Genomic DNA, 16,260 nt, shown 5'->3' on the forward strand with positions numbered 1-16,260 from the left:
CCAAAATCTGTCAGTTTAAATTAAAAATTCTAATTCTTGGATTAAAGCTTCAAATTGATGAAACGTGTTTATGTTCTCGTAGATTTTATCTGTCTCATCGCTGAAATGGAAAATTGTCCAAACATTTACAGAATTAAGAAAAATAGGAATGTTTTAAAATGTATTAAAATTGGTGAATACAAATTTGTTAGTTTAAATTATAAAAATTCTAATTTTGGCTTAAAACTTCAAATTGACGAAACGTGTCTACTTCCTCGTATACTGCATTTTAACACTTAAACACGAAATTGTCCAAATATTCAAACAGTTAACAAAAATAGATATTTTTTAAATAATGAAAATTGGTAGAAGCTATAATCAAACAGTTCAAAGTAAAAATTCTAATTTTGCCTCTAAAGCTTCAAATTTATGAAAATTGTTTATTTTTTTGTAGATTTAATCTGTTTAAATATTTGAACAGAAAATTGTCTAAATATTCACACAATTAACAAAAGTACTTTTTTTCTAAATGATCAAAATTGGTGGATGCGCAAACTTGTCAGTCCAAAATAAAAATTCTAATTTTGTCTTTGAAGCTTTAAATTGATGAAACGTCTCTAGTTTCTCGTAGATTTCATCTGTCTAAACGTTGAAAAGAGAACTTGCCCACATAATCACAGAAATAACAAAAATAGATTTTTTTTAAAATGATCAAAATTGATGGATGCCAAAATCTATCTGTTCAAAATAAAAATTCTAAATTTGATTTTAAAGACTCAAATTGAAGAAACGTGTCCATTTTCTCGTAGATTTCTTCTGCTGAAACACTGAAGCGGAAAATTGTCCAAATACTTATAGAATTAACAAAAATAGATACATATTTTTTGAAATGATCAAAATTATGCGTCTATGCGAAAATCTGTCCGTTTAAAATAAAAATTCTTATTTTGTTTTCAAAGCTTCAAATTGATAAAACGTGTCTATTTTCTCGTAGGTTTCATCTGTCTAAAGATTCGCAGAATTAAGAAAAATATTCTTTTTTTGATGATCAAAATTGGTGGATGCGTAAATGTGTCAGTTTCAAATAAAAATTCTAATTTTGTCTTTGAAGCTTTAAATTGATGAAACTTGTCTATTTTCTCGTAGATTTCATCTGTCTAAGCACTGAAACGAGAAATTGCCCAAATGTTCGCAGAATTAAGAAAAATAGAATTTTTTTAAAATTATCAAATTGGTGGAAGCGAAAATCAGTTCAAAATAAAAATTTGAAGTTTGGCTCTAAAGCCTCAAATTCATGGAAAGTGTCTATTGTCTGGTAGATTTTATCTGTTTGAACACTGAAACGAGAAATTGTTCAAATATTCACAGAATTCACAAAAATAGATTTTTTTTAAATTGATTAAAATTGGTGGATGCAAAAATGAGTCAGTTTAATATAAAAAATTCTAAGGTTGGTTCTAAAGCTTCAAATTCGAGGAAAGTGTCTATAGTCTGGTAGATTATATCTGCCTAAACACTGAATCGAAAAATTGTTTAAATACTTACAGAATTAACAAAACTAGAACTTTTTTGATTAAAATTGGTGGATGCGAAAATCAGTTTAAAATAAAAATTCGTACTTTGAAGCTTCAAATTCACGAAGCGTGTCTATTTTCTCGTAGATTTGATCTATCTAAACACTAGAAATTGTCCAAATATTCATAGAATTAAGAAAAATAGAATTTTTTTCACATGGTATCGTTCAAGTTAAGCTCAATTTCTTCCACACGTGCAGACACATCGTATTTCCAACATTTCCAATCTTTTTGAGCAGTTATTGGCCTGAATGTAAACAACATTTAAGAATTTTTCTGATATAAATAAACATTCTAATTTTTGCAAACTGTCCGCCCTCGGCCGAGTTTCACCTTGAACCATTTAGGCATCCATTTCGCTCGGATAAAAATCAAATTGCGTTCAAATTGGATCGTTCCAACATCAAAGTCGGTCCATTTTCATGGTCAAGAGGCTCACATCCTGCCGTCAGCCTATATCCGGTCGTGACTAAAACTGCGACTTCCTGATGGATGGGAATAGAGAAAGGAAACAATCCAGTAATATCATTTATTGAAAAACAATTAAAAATTAGAAAAGTAACAACAAAAACGAGTGAAACAAAGTAAATGAATAAGTCTAAAGCGCAATAAAGTTGAATTTTATGTTATGTACATTAAAATATGTATTTTTTGGCTCCCACATGCAATATTTTTAGATTAGACTATGTAAGACACCTAAACGTAAATGTTCGAGCCAAATAACTAAGCATTTAGAATGCATGTAAGATATATTTTTTTTTGATAAAGTCTTTATAATTTTTCACGCGAAAACAAGTGGAACCCTGCTAAATACAGTTTTAAAGCTTCTAGTTAAACTAGTATGTACACATTTTTAAGTAAGAGACTCTAATATATTATTTATATACTTACAAAATGGAAGATTGTTGTTTATTTTAAGAAAAAATAGAAAAATGTGTGATATATCGTGGTGTATGTTTGTTTGAAAAAACGATTACAAAAGTGATTATTGATCAATAAATAATATCCGTAAATATTGCTCCCTATAGAAAACGCTTAAAATATTGTATATTGAGCAACTCCGAACTCATTAGACGAACCCCCGCAGAAAACTGTAAATATGCAGTCAAAACGCTTAAATTTGGCAAAATGCAATACACATCGATTTCGGAAACAACATCCAATATCACAAAGGGAAATCAATAAAATAAGCGTCTTAAAGAAACTCCGCCGGCAGTGATTCCAAACTATTCCTCAGCATCCTCGAACTTGCTCTTCGTCGGCGTCTTCGGCTCCGTCGCAATTGACAACGTCAGCGGCTTCATTTTCAGAGGATGGCCATTCATCTTCATGTCTTTGAAATCGCGACTGTGCGAGGAAACCGCGCCGGGACTCACCGCCGGTTTGTGGCTTTCGCGGTTTGATTTGCTCTTGCTGGTCACTTGTTCGCGGACCGCCATTTGGTATGCCAACTCGAAAGCTTGGCCCAGGGTGAGGATTATCTCAGTGGCTTGCTCCTAAATCAATTACTTCGAATTTGGTGTGGTGGAAAGGGCGACTTACCGAAGTCGAGGATTGAAAGACGTGGCAGTAGAAGCAGTCGCCGTCTTTGGTGATGTAGGCGAAGAAGCATTGGTTGTCAGAGTCCTGACATGCGCAGTTGATGTTGCGGATTTCGTGTTCACAGATGGTGTTCTGAAACCACGGAAAATGATTTGTCTTCAAAACAATAATTTCTAAAAAATCTAATTCTTGCTCTAAAATTTTGAAATTTAGCAATGTTGATAAACAAATGAAATGTAGTAAAACCTCCCAATTTTACTGTTTTGAGATGAAAATTGGCGAAGCTACGGAAATTAATAAAAATTGTGGAAATTTTTGGTTCGTCTTCAAAACAAAAATTCCAAAAAAATTCTAATTATTGCTCTAAAATTTTGGAACTTAGCACAGTTGATAAACAGGTGAAAAGCAGTAAAACCCCTAAAATTTCCTGCTTTGAGATCAAAACTGGCCAAAAAATTATCAAATTTAAAAAAAAACTTTCGAACATGTTTAAGTCGGCCGCAAAATAAAAATTTCCAAAAATTCTGTTCCTTGGTCTAGAAGTTTGAAATTTTGCATAGTCGATAAACAACTCAAAAGTAGTAAAATCTTCAAATTTTACACTTTTGAAAAGAAAATTGGCAAAGTTACAAAATTTAATAAAAAGTGATAATTTTTTTTAAGTCGTCTCTAAAATAAAAATTTCTAGAAATTCTGATTCTTGGTCTAAAATTTTGAAATTTTTCATAGTCGATAAACAACTCAACAGTAGTAAAACCTCTAAATTTTACTCTTTTAAGATGAAAGTTGGCAAAAGTTACGAAATTTAATAAAAAGTGGCAAAAATTTTTAAGTCGTCTCCAAAATAAAAATTTCTAAAAATTCAGTTTCTTGGCCTAAAATTTTGAAATTTTGCAGTCAATAAACAAGTCAAAAGTAGTAAAACCTTCAAATTTTACTGTTTTGAGATGAAAATTGGTAAAGTTACGAAATTTAATAAAAAGTGGCGAAAATTTTTAAGTCGTCTCCAAAATTAAAATTTCTAAAAATTCTGTTTCTTGGTCTAAAACTTTGGAATTTTGCACAGTCGATAAACAACTCAAAAGTAGTAAAACCTTTAAATTTTACTGTTTTGAGATAAAAATTGGCAAAGTTACGAAATTTAATAAAAAGTGGCGAAAATTTTTAAGTCGTCTCCAAAATAAAAATTTCTAAAAATTCGGTTTCTTGCTTTAAAATTTTGAAATTTTGCACAGTCGATAAACAAGTCAAAAGTAGTAAAACCTCCAAATTTTACTGTTTTGAGATAAAAATTGGCAAAATTAGGAAATTTAATAAAAAATGCTGAAAATTTTTTAGTCGTCTCCAAAATAAAAATTTCTAAAAATTCTGTTTCTTGGCCTAAAATTTTGAAATTTTGCACAATCGATAAACAAGTCAAAAGTAGTAAAACCTCCAAATTTTACTGTTTTGAGATAAAAATTGGTAAAGTTACGAGTTATAAAAAGTTATAAAAAGTGTCAAAAATTTTTAAATCGCCTCCAAAATAAAAATTTCTAAAAATTCAGTTTCTTACTTTAAAATTTTGAAATTTTGCACAGACAATAAACAAGTCAAAAGTAGTAAAACCTCCAAAATTTACTGCTTTGAGATAAAAATTGGCAAAATTAGGAAATTTAATAAAAAATGCTGAAAATTTTTTAGTCGTCTCCAAAATAAAAATTTCTAAAAATTCTGTTTCTTGGCCTAAAATTTTGAAATTTTGCACAATCGATAAACAAGTCAAAAGTAGTAAAACCTCCAAATTTTACTGTTTTGAGATAAAAATTGGTAAAGTTACGAGTTATAAAAAGTTATAAAAAGTGTCAAAAATTTTTAAATCGCCTCCAAAATAAAAATTTCTAAAAATTCAGTTTCTTACTTTAAAATTTTGAAATTTTGCACAGACAATAAACAAGTCAAAAGTAGTAAAACCTCCAAAATTTACTGCTTTGAGATAAAAATTGGCAAAATTAGGAAATTTAATAAAAAATGCTGAAAATTTTTTAGTCGTCTCCAAAATAAAAATTTCTAAAAATTCTGTTTCTTGGCCTAAAATTTTGAAATTTTGCACAATCGATAAACAAGTCAAAAGTAGTAAAACCTCCAAATTTTACTGTTTTGAGATAAAAATTGGTAAAGTTACGAGTTATAAAAAGTTATAAAAAGTGTCAAAAATTTTTAAATCGCCTCCAAAATAAAAATTTCTAAAAATTCAGTTTCTTACTTTAAAATTTTGAAATTTTGCACAGACAATAAACAAGTCAAAAGTAGTAAAACCTCCAAAATTTACTGCTTTGAGATAAAAATTGGCAAAATTAGGAAATTTAATAAAAAATGCTGAAAATTTTTTAGTCGTCTCCAAAATAAAAATTTCTAAAAATTCTGTTTCTTGGCCTAAAATTTTGAAATTTTGCACAATCGATAAACAAGTCAAAAGTAGTAAAACCTCCAAATTTTACTGTTTTGAGATAAAAATTGGTAAAGTTACGAGTTATAAAAAGTTATAAAAAGTGTCAAAAATTTTTAAATCGCCTCCAAAATAAAAATTTCTAAAAATTCAGTTTCTTACTTTAAAATTTTGAAATTTTGCACAGTCAATAAACAAGTCAAAAGTAGTAAAACCTCCAAAATTTACTGCTTTGACATAAAAATTGGCAAAACTAGGAAATTTAATTAAAAGTGGTAAAAATTTTCTAGTCGTCTCCAAAACAAAAATTTCTAAATATTCTGTATCTTGCTCTAAAATTTTGAAATTTTGCAGTCAAAAAACAAATCAAAAGTAGTAAAACCGACAAGTTTTTCTGTTTTAAAACGAAAATGAGCAAAGTTACGAAATTTAATAAAAAGTGGTAAAAATGTTTAAGTCGACTCCAAAATAAAAATTTCTAAAAATTCTGTTTCTTGGTCTAAAATATTAAAATTTTGCACAGTCGATAAACAAGTCAAAAGTTGTAAAGCCTCCTCAATTTTCTGTTTTGAGATAAAAATTGGCAACGTTACGGAATTTAATAAAAAATGGTGACAATTTTTAAATCGTCTCCAAAGTAAAATTTTTAAAAATTTTGTTTCTTGGTATAAAATTTTGAAATTTCGTACAGTCGATAAACAACTCAAAAGTAATAAAATCTCCAAATTTTACTGTTGTAGGAGTAAAACTAGTAAAATTACGGAATATAATAAAAAATAGTAGAAATTTTTGGTTCGTTTTCAAAACAAAAATTCAAACAAAATCTGACTCTTGCTCTACAATTTTGGAATTTAGCACAGTTGATAAACAAGTGAAAAGTAGTAAAACCATAAAATTTCACTGTTTTAGGATTAAAATTGCCAAAGATACAAAATTTAATAAAAAGTGGAGAAAATGTATAGTTTGCCGCCAAAATAAAAATTTCTAAAATTTCTGTTCCTTGGTATAAAATTTTGAGTTTTTGCACACTTGATTAACAAGTTGAAAGTAGTAACACTTTCAAATTTTACTGTTTTGAGATCAAAATTGGCAAAGTTACGGAATTTAATAAAAAGTAGCTAAAATTTTTAATTCGTTTCCAAAATAAAAATTTCTAAAAATTCAGTTTCTTGGTCTAAAATTTTGGCATTTTGCAAAGTCAATAAACAACACAAAAGTAGTAAAACTTCCAAATTTCACTGTTTTGAGATAAAAATTGGCAAAGTTACGATATTTAATAAAAAGTGGCGAAAATTTTAAAGTCGTCTCCAAAATAAAAATTTCTAAAAATTCTGTTTCTCCTTATAAAATTTAGAAATTTAACACAGTTGATAAAGAAGTCATTTTCTATAATTTCTTGAAAAAAATAAGTCACTCTCACCCTCAGCCCTTGCGCGGATTTGCCAAAACTCACCTTTGTAATTGGGTTGACAAACTTGACCCCCCTGTAGGAAATAGACAGGGTGATCTCCTCACTCGGCCGGTCCTTCCCCTTCACCACCTTCTGAATTGACCGTTTGGTGGACTCAGTACCTTTAAATTCAAGAATATTCGTCGACCCCAAATACTGCAAAAATTCAAGTAAAATCGTACAACCCCTCCAAGTACCATCTTACATTAGCAGAGTACAACACGACTCCCGTTATCAAAAGAATCGGTTGGTGCCTCCACTGCGACTTTATCGAGTTATTCCCCCCGACAAACATCTCCGTTGGTTTCTTCTTCTCCTCCTCAGGCTTCACTGGTGGTGGAGGCGCCGGTCTCGACTTCTTGTGCCTGTGCTTGATAGTACCAGTAGAATGAGCCGAGGGAGATTTCAACTCTTGGTTTTGATTACCCTTCTGGAAAAACGGTCAGTAACCTGGAGGAAAGTACAAGTTACCTACAAGACTGATGTCTTCGAGTTTCGGCCCGGAAATGATATGTTCGCCGCTGCTGACGCTAGCAAGAATGCGCTTCCGGTGGCCGATCTTATCAATGTCCAAAACCGCTGAAAGCTCCACGTCCCAAATCCTCTTAATCCTCTCCATGTCGTGGTAAAGATGCTTGTTGAACGTGTCAAAGTACTGCTCCAAGTGGATGCGACTCAACCAACTCTGCACCGAATTCTGATCATTGTTGTTGTTGTTGGTGGCGAAGCTCTGCGTGTGGATCTTCACCGGGAGTTGTTTAACCGCGTCGAGGATGATCTGGCGCTCCAGCTCGCTGGTGATGCCCATTTCGCTCAAATCCGTGTCTTCCACGACCCCGTTCTGGAGGAGGGAAAATCGGAAGAGTCCCGGCGCATCCACCAATTTGAATTTTGGTTGACTTACCAAAAAATTGATATCATCGAAGCCGTTGGCGGTGAAGAGCCCCACGTAGTCCGCCATCCCCAGCGTCTGCAGCCACTTTTCCACCGTCTCCGCGTTGAGACTGTTCTGCGAGCAACTCAGCGTCATTAGCCGGCTCTGAAATTCCTTCTCCAACTCCGCGACGAAGACGGATTCCCTGACAATGCCCGTTCCAAACGAAGCCATTATCTCTTGTATTTTTGCCCACTCCTCCTGTTCGTCAAAAGGACTGAGAGCTGATACTCGATCTTTGTTCTCCTTGTTCTCGAATTCCTTCTCGGAACTCGAGGATTTCTCATTATCACTCTTTGGTGTGTCAGTATTGTCGTATACGCGTTTGAGTTTTTTCAGCGTCTTAGGTCGTTCGGCTGGAGGATTTTCTAAAACCCGCGTTGAACCCTTTATGAGACCTACAAGTTAATAACACGTTAAACTCGCGACGAGTGCCTTCATTAAAGCGGGTGCGGTGGAGCGGCACCAACAAATAAAACCAACACGAAATTTAATATCGTGTAAAACAAACTCGAGGCAGAAAGACAGGTTTAATTAACGAGACTCTTGCAATTTTGGGATGATCAAATTAGGATTAAAATCTGATTTCGATTGGGATTAAAGATCGGCGACGCGATGGCGGAATTTGGCTGGAGTGCTCGTTAACCAGAGGCGGATTTACATTTTTTATCACGCTACGAAAGGGCCCCTAATAAATTCAATTATCCAAAAACAGAATCAGAACAAAAATAAGGAAAAAATAGTAAAAAAGTCTTCAAAAAGAAATGTTCCGAAAAATCTGTTTTTTGTTCTAAAATTTTGGAATTTAGCACAGTTAATAAACAATTTAAAAGTAGCAAAACCTTAAAATTTCACAGTCTTGGGATAAAAATTGGCAAAGTTATGGAATTTAATAGAAAGTGGTGGCAGTTTTTGAGTTGCCTTCAAAAAGAAAAATTCTAAAAAATTTCATTCTAGCTTTAAAATTTTGGAATTTTGCACAGTCGATAAACAAGTCAAAAATAGTAAAACCTTCAAATTTTACAGTTTTGTGATGAAAATTACCAAAGTTACGAAATTTAAAATAAATTTTTAAGTCGATTGCAAAATACAAATTTCTTAAAATTTTGTTTCTTGGTCTAAAATTTTGAATTTTTGCACAGTTAATAAACAAGATGAAAGTAATAAAACCTCTAAATTTCACTACCGTAGGATCAAAACTGCGAAGGTTAGAGGGTTCAAAGACAGCAGTGGCAATTTTTGAATCATCTTCAAAAAGAAACTTTCTAAAAATTCTGTTTCTTGCTCTAAAATTTTGGAATTTTGCACAGTCATTAAACAAGTTAAAAGTAGTAAAATCGCCAAATTTAACTGCTTTGAGATGAAAATTGCCAAAGTTACGGAATTTAATATACAGTGGTGAAAACTTTTATGTCGTCTCCAAAATAAAATTTTTAAAAAATTCTGTTTCTTGCTCTAAAATTTTAGAATTTTGCACAGTCGATAAACAAGTCAAAGATAGTAAAACCTCCAAAATCTATAGTTTTATGATGATAATTAGCAAAGTTACAAAAATTAAAACAAATTGGTGAACATTTGTCGATTGCAAATTAAAAATTTCAAAAAACTCTGATTCCAGGTCTAAAATTTTCACATTTTGTCCAGTCGATATAAAAGTCAAAAGTAGTAAAACCTCCAAATTTTAAACATTTGGGTAAAAACTGGCAAAGTTACGGAATTTCAAATAAATTGGTAAATTTTTTTAAATCGATTGCAAAATAAAAATTTTTTTTAGTCTAAAATGGTCTGAAATTTCTGTTTTTTTGTCTAAAATAATTTTTTGCACAGTTGATAAACACGTTGAAAGTAATAAAACCTATAAATTTTACACTTTTAAGATAAAAATTGGCGAAGTTACGAAATTTAAAATATAACGATAATTTTTTCGACTTCAAAATAAAAATTTCTAACAATTCTCATTCTTGGTCTAAAATTTTGAAATTTTCACATTCGATAAACAAGTTAAAAGTAGTAAAACCTCCAAATTTTACACTTTTATGACGAAAATTGGCAAAGTTACAGAATTTAAAATAATTTGGTGCAAATTTTTAATTCGGCTTCAAAATAAAAATTTCTAAAAATTCAGATTCTTGATCTAAAATTTTGAAATTTTACACAGTTGATAAGCAAGTCAAAAGTAGTAAAACTTCCAAATTTTACACTTTTGTGACGAAAATTGGCAAAGTTACAGAATTTAAAAAAAAGTGGTGAAAATTTTTGAGTCGTTTCCAAAATAAAAATCTCTAAAACTCTTATTCTTGGTCTAAAATTTTGAAATTTTGTACAGTCGATATACTAGATAAAAATAGTAAAATCTCAAAATTTGACAGTTTTGTGATACACATTGGTAAAGTTACGAAGTTTAAAATAAAACGGTAAAATTTTTAGGGTCGTTTTAAAAATAAAAATTTCTAAAAACTCTGATTCTTGGTCTAAAATTTTGAAATTTTGCACAGTCGATATACAAGTCAAAAGTAGTAAAACCTCCAAATTTTACACATTTGACATAAAAATTGGCAAAGTTACGGAATTTAAAATAAATTGGAAATTTTTTTTAATCGATTGCAAAACAAAAATTTGTTTTTTTTAGTCTAAAATGGTCTAAAATTTCTGTTTTTTTGTCTAAAATGAATGTTTTCACAGTTGATAAACTCGTTGAAAGTAATAAAACCTATAAATTTTACACTTTTGAGATAAAAATTGGCGAAGTTACGAAATTTAAAATATAACGATCAACTTCAAAATAAAAATTTCTAACAATTCTCATTCTTGGTCTAAAATTTTGAAATTTTCACATTCGATAAACAAGTTAAAAGTAGTAAAACCTCCAAATTTTACACTTTTATGACGAAAATTGGCAAAGTTACAGAATTTAAAATAAAACGGTAAAATTTTTAGGGTCGTTTAAAAAATAAAAATTTCTAAAAACTCTGATTCTTGGTCTAAAATTTTGAAATTTTGCAGTCAATATACAAGTCAAAAGTAGTAAAAATTTTACATATTTGAGATAAAAATTGGCAAAGTTACGGAATTTAAAATAAATTGGTAATTTTTTTTAAATCGATTGCAAAATAAAAATTTGTTTTTTTTAGTCTAAAATGGTCTAAAATTTCTGTTTTTTTGTCTAAAATGAATGTTTTCACAGTTGATAAACTCGTTGAAAGTAATAAAACCTATAAATTTTACACTTTTGAGATAAAAACTGGCGAAGTTACGAAATTTAAAATATAACGATCAACTTCAAAATAAAAATTTCTGACAATTCTCATTCTTGGTCTAAAATTTTGAAATTTTCACATTCGATAAACAAGTTAAAAGTAGTAAAACCTCCGAATTTTACACATGACGAAAATTGGCAAAGTTACAGAATTTAAAATAATTTGGTGCAAATTTTTAAGTCGGCTTCAAAATAAAAATTTCTAAAAATTCAGATTCTTGATCTAAAATTTTGAAATTTTGCACAGTTGATAAGCAAGTCAAAAGTAGTAAAACCTCCAAATTTTACACTTTTGTGACGAAAATTGGCAAAGTTACAGAATTTAAAAAAAAGTGGTGAAAATTTTTGAGTCGTTTCCAAAATTAAAATCTAAAAATTCTGATTCTTGGTCTAAAATTTTGAAATTTTGCACAATCGATAAACAAGTCAAAAGGAGTAAAACCTCCAAATTTGACAGTTTTGTGAAGAAAATTGTTAAAGTTAGGAAATTTAGTAAAAAGTAGAGAAAATTTGTTCAGTCGCCTTCAAAATAAAAAATTTCTAAAAATTTTGTTTTTTGTTCTAAAATCTTAGAATTGAGCACAGTAGATAAACAAGTAGAAAAACCTCCAAATTTGGGTTAAAGAATTAAATCTGGCAAATTAGAAGACCGGACGAGAATTTTCGTGGCAGGGCCCCAACCGACCTTAATCCGCCTCTGTAATTGACGATCAATTTCCATCGACACGAAACGCTTAATTTGAGCGTGACACATCGGCGAAAATATCTTAAATTTAACGAGACCGTTAATTAAAACCACCGCGCCGCCGCTTTCAATATCGTTCAAATTTCCGTCTTAATTACTCGATTGCGTACACGATTTTTCCCAGTGTCGTCTTTAATAAAATTCCACTGGCCAGTGAATCGTACCTGCGAAAGGAGCGTCCGAATGATATTCCTCGACAATATTGTCGACGCTTCTGTCAGAGAGCGAAACGCTGCTCGACAAACTTCCGCTCGACTCGTCGCAGACGACGAGAAAATCTTCCTCCGTCTCAGTCTCCATATCTCTCGATTGCCTCTTGTATTTCTGAGACAATGATAATTACTTCTAAAAGAAAGCGGCGCGAGAATCATGCTGCATGCCCCCTATAGTGCTAACAAAAAGAAATCCGGACGGAAGACAAACAAGCAAACAAAATGCAAAGCTTTATTAAATAATAACAAATACATAAATACATTTAACAACGTAACGTGACGTAAAATCTAGTGTAAACGTGAATAATGTACGTGTAATACTGACTGACATCGAACAGTTCAGGTCCGGCGCAAGCCGAGGCAGGTGCCGAGGCACCTGCCTCAGTTGGTAATTTCCCTTGAGCCGGCCCTGTCGAACATGCTACTTCTCCGTCATAAGCTTACCTGGCTAAGTGGCCGAATTTTCTCGTAAATTAAACTCTCCGCTTGCAAGGCGGAAGGAGGAGGGTGATCGGGAGTTGGCGGTTGTTTATAATGAGTGGGACTCATAGGATAATTACAATTATTTTTAGTCTCATCATCACCCGAAACCATGATAAACGCACTGCTGACGAAAGTCGGCTCCGGCGCTGAACAACTCGCGATCGGTTCTTCCTTCTTCCGAAATTCGTACTCTTCGTAAATTTCTGGGTTCCTCCTCAACTTCCTCCGAGGATTCTGCTGTTTGATTATCATGTTTTCGTACATGGAGGTGATGGCCACCGGTTCCGGCCGCTTCCGACAGTCTAAATCCTCGCTTTTGCCTCGATGGAGTTCTTTAGGTCGTTCTTCGTCTTCGTCTAGAGCGATGTTGAACACGTTCATCTCCACGTACTGGTCCATGCTGCGGCCGTGGGCGAGGCGCTCCCTCCGGTGGTCGTGCTCCACGTCGCTGAGGTTGCCTTGGCTCCTAGTCCCGCTGTGGGCCAAGAATAAGTACTCGTACGCGCTGTTGGTGACGCCGTCCACCGACATGGACATGGGCTGGAGGTGCGTGGGGGAGACCGAGAGGTTGCGACGTGGGGGCTTCTTCGGGGGCGTCGGCTAGAGGAGACACCACACTAACTGTGATTTTTGTTGCTTTTCGCTTACCGAGACCTTGTTGGAGCTGGGGCTGTGCCCCCCTTTGACGTTGTTCATGGGAATGTAGAGGGGGACGCCGCCGCTGTCGGGGCGTCTGGGATACCCGCAGCTGGACGCCGTCGAAGACAGACTAATCTGATCAGACTCCCTGCTAGTGCACAGATAATTCAGATCTTCGGAGTGCATACTCGAGTCCATGAACGCCTTTGGGACGCAGGGAATCTGATACAGACTGTTGTCGGACTCCCTGGAAGAATCAGAATGTCTCTCACATTCGCAAGCTGTATAGTAAGTGTCGGAGGATTCACAACTCATTTTTCGCAGCGCTAATTTCTCGCTAAAGGAAAAAGTTATGCCTTCCAAAGGGGTTAGCTCGGTCGACAATCGGGAGTGTTTTTTTATGGGCAAACTTTGGTATCTACGCCTAAAACATGCAGAAACTAAAAAGCTGCTACTGGGAATAGTCCAGGGAAATTAGATCGAAAATGACCGTTAAAAACAGATTATTGCAGTTTTGAAACTTCTCACCTGACATGGGAGCTTCATATTGTTTTCCTCATTTATCTTCTAAACTATTTAATTTAGAGCAAATACAGAAGTAACAAAACATGGTGACAATTCAATTTTCTATAAAAATATTGCCTAGAGGCCCAAAATTATAAATCGTACTTTTCAAAAATCCAAAAAATGATTTACATTTTTTATCACGCTTAAAAGAGGCCCACACGTTTAAATCCAAAATAATAAATTCAATTATCCAAAAACAAAATAAGCACAAAATAAGGAAGAAATACAAAACAAAAACACATTTTTGGGTCGACTTCGAAAATAAATCTTTTTTTTGTTCCAAAATTTTGAAATTTAGCAGTTAATAAACAAGTCAAAAGTAGCAAAACCTCCTAATTTTACAACTGTGTGATCAAAATTTGCAAAGTTACGAAATTTAAAACAAAACGGTAAATTTTTTAAGTTTTTTAATTTCAAAATAAAATTTTCTAAAAATTCCGATTCTTGGTCTAAAATTTTGAAATTTTGCACAGTCGATTAACAAGTCAACAGTAGTAAAACCTCTAAATTTGTACACTTTTGTGACAAAAATTGCCAAAGTTACACAATTTAAAATAAAGCGGTGAACATTTTTAAGTCGTTTTCAAAATGTAAATTTCTAAAAATTTTGTTTTTGGTCTAAAATTTTGTATTTTTGCACAGTCGATAAACAAGTCAAAAGTAGTAAAACCTTCAAATTCTACACTTTTGGGATGAAAATAGGCAAAGTTACAGAATTTAAAATAAAGTTATGAAAATTTTAAAGTCGTTTTCAAAATAAATAGTTCTAAAAATTCTGTATTTAGGTCTAAAATTTTGAATTTTTGCACAGTCGATAAACAAGTCAAAAGTAGTAAAACCTTCAAATTCTACACTTTTGGGACGAAAATAGGCAAAGTTACAGAATTTAAAATAAAGTTGTGAAAATTTTAAAGTCGTTTTCAAAATAAATAGTTCTAAAAATTCTGTATTTAGGTCTAAAATTTTGGATTTTGGCACAGTCGATAAAAAAGTCAAAAGCAGTAAAACCTCCAAATTGTACAACTTTGTGATGAAAATTGGCAAAGTTACGATTTTTAAAATAAAACGGTATTTTTTGAAGTCAATTTCAAAATAAAAATTTCTAAAAATTCTGATTCTTGGTCTAAAATTTCGAAATTTTGCACAGTCGATGAACAAGTCAAAAGTAGTAAAACCTTCAAATTCTACACTTTTGGGATGAAAATAGGCAAAGTTACAGAATTTAAAATAAAGTTGTGAAAATTTTAAAGTCGTTTTCAAAATAAATAGTTCTAAAAATTCTGTATTTAGGTCTAAAATTTTGGATTCTGGCACAGTCGATAAAAAAGTCAAAAGCAGTAAAACCTCCAAATTGTACAACTTTGTGATGAAAATTGGCAAAGTTACGATTTTTAAAATAAAACGGTATTTTTTGAAGTCAATTTCAAAATAAAAATTTCTAAAAATTCTGATTCTTGGTCTAAAATTTTGAAATTTTGCACAGTCGATTAACAAGTCAAAAGTAGTAAAACCTTCAAATTCTACACTTTTGGGATGAAAATAGGCAAAGTTACAGAATTTAAAATAAAGTTGTGAAAATTTTAAAGTCGTTTTCAAAATAAATAGTTCTAAAAATTCTGTATTTAGGTCTAAAATTTTGGATTCTGGCACAGTCGATAAAAAAGTCAAAAGCAGTAAAACCTCCAAATTGTACAACTTTGTGATGAAAATTGGCAAAGTTACGATTTTTAAAATAAAACGGTATTTTTTGAAGTCAATTTCAAAATAAAAATTTCTAAAAATTCTGATTCTTGGTCTAAAATTTCGACATTTTGCAAAGTCGATTAACAAGTCAAAAGTAGTAAAACCTTCAAATTCTACACTTTTGGGACGAAAATAGGGAAAGTTACAGAATTTAAAATAAAGTTGTGAAAATTTTAAAGTCGTTTTCAAAATAAATAGTTCTAAAAATTCTGTATTTAGGTCTAAAATTTTGAATTTTTGCACAGTCGATAAACAAGTCAAAAGTAGTAAAACCTTCAAATTCTACACTTTTGGGATGAAAATAGGCAAAGTTACAGAATTTAAAATAAAGTTGTGAAAATTTTAAAGTCGTTTTCAAAATAAATAGTTCTAAAAATTCTGTATTTAGGTCTAAAATTTTGGATTCTGGCACAGTCGATAAACAAGTCAAAAGCAGTAAAACCTCCAAATTGTACAACTTTGTGATGAAAATTGGCAAAGTTACGATTTTTAAAATAAAACGGTATTTTTTGAAGTCAATTTCAAAATAAAAATTTCTAAAAATTCTGATTCTTGGTCTAAAATTTTGAAATTTTGCACAATCGATTAACAAGTCAAAAGTAGTAAAACCTTCAAATTCTACACTTTTGGGATGAAAATAGGCAAAGTTACAGAATTTAAAATAAAGTTGTGAAAATTTTAAAGTCGTTTTCAAAATAAATAGTTCTA

The 16,260-nt window shown here is 31.7% G+C and overlaps 1 protein-coding gene across 1 annotated transcript in view; it reads right to left on the reverse strand.

The window, feature by feature from the left end:
- Nucleotides 1-2,115: 2,115 nt before the first annotated feature.
- Nucleotides 2,116-16,260, reverse strand: part of LOC148166458 (ankyrin repeat and sterile alpha motif domain-containing protein 1B-like) — a 36,931-nt gene continuing 22,786 nt past the window's right edge. The window contains exons 7-15 of the mRNA XM_088048603.1: nucleotides 13,252-13,489; nucleotides 12,565-13,203; nucleotides 12,073-12,232; nucleotides 7,878-8,305; nucleotides 7,449-7,814; nucleotides 7,179-7,403; nucleotides 6,977-7,129; nucleotides 3,096-3,227; nucleotides 2,116-3,049 (exon numbers count right to left, since the gene is read on the reverse strand). Coding sequence (XP_087904729.1) covers nucleotides 2,780-3,049; nucleotides 3,096-3,227; nucleotides 6,977-7,129; nucleotides 7,179-7,403; nucleotides 7,449-7,814; nucleotides 7,878-8,305; nucleotides 12,073-12,232; nucleotides 12,565-13,203; nucleotides 13,252-13,489 — 2,611 coding nt within the window. The 3' untranslated portion in view covers nucleotides 2,116-2,779. The remainder of the gene's footprint in view (nucleotides 3,050-3,095; nucleotides 3,228-6,976; nucleotides 7,130-7,178; nucleotides 7,404-7,448; nucleotides 7,815-7,877; nucleotides 8,306-12,072; nucleotides 12,233-12,564; nucleotides 13,204-13,251; nucleotides 13,490-16,260) is intronic.

The sequence above is a fragment of the Gnatocerus cornutus genome, unplaced genomic scaffold (genome assembly GCF_029298725.1).
Source record: "Gnatocerus cornutus isolate USDA-ARS CGAHR unplaced genomic scaffold, icGnaCorn1.1 ctg00000023.1, whole genome shotgun sequence".
NCBI lineage: Eukaryota > Metazoa > Arthropoda > Insecta > Coleoptera > Tenebrionidae > Gnatocerus > Gnatocerus cornutus.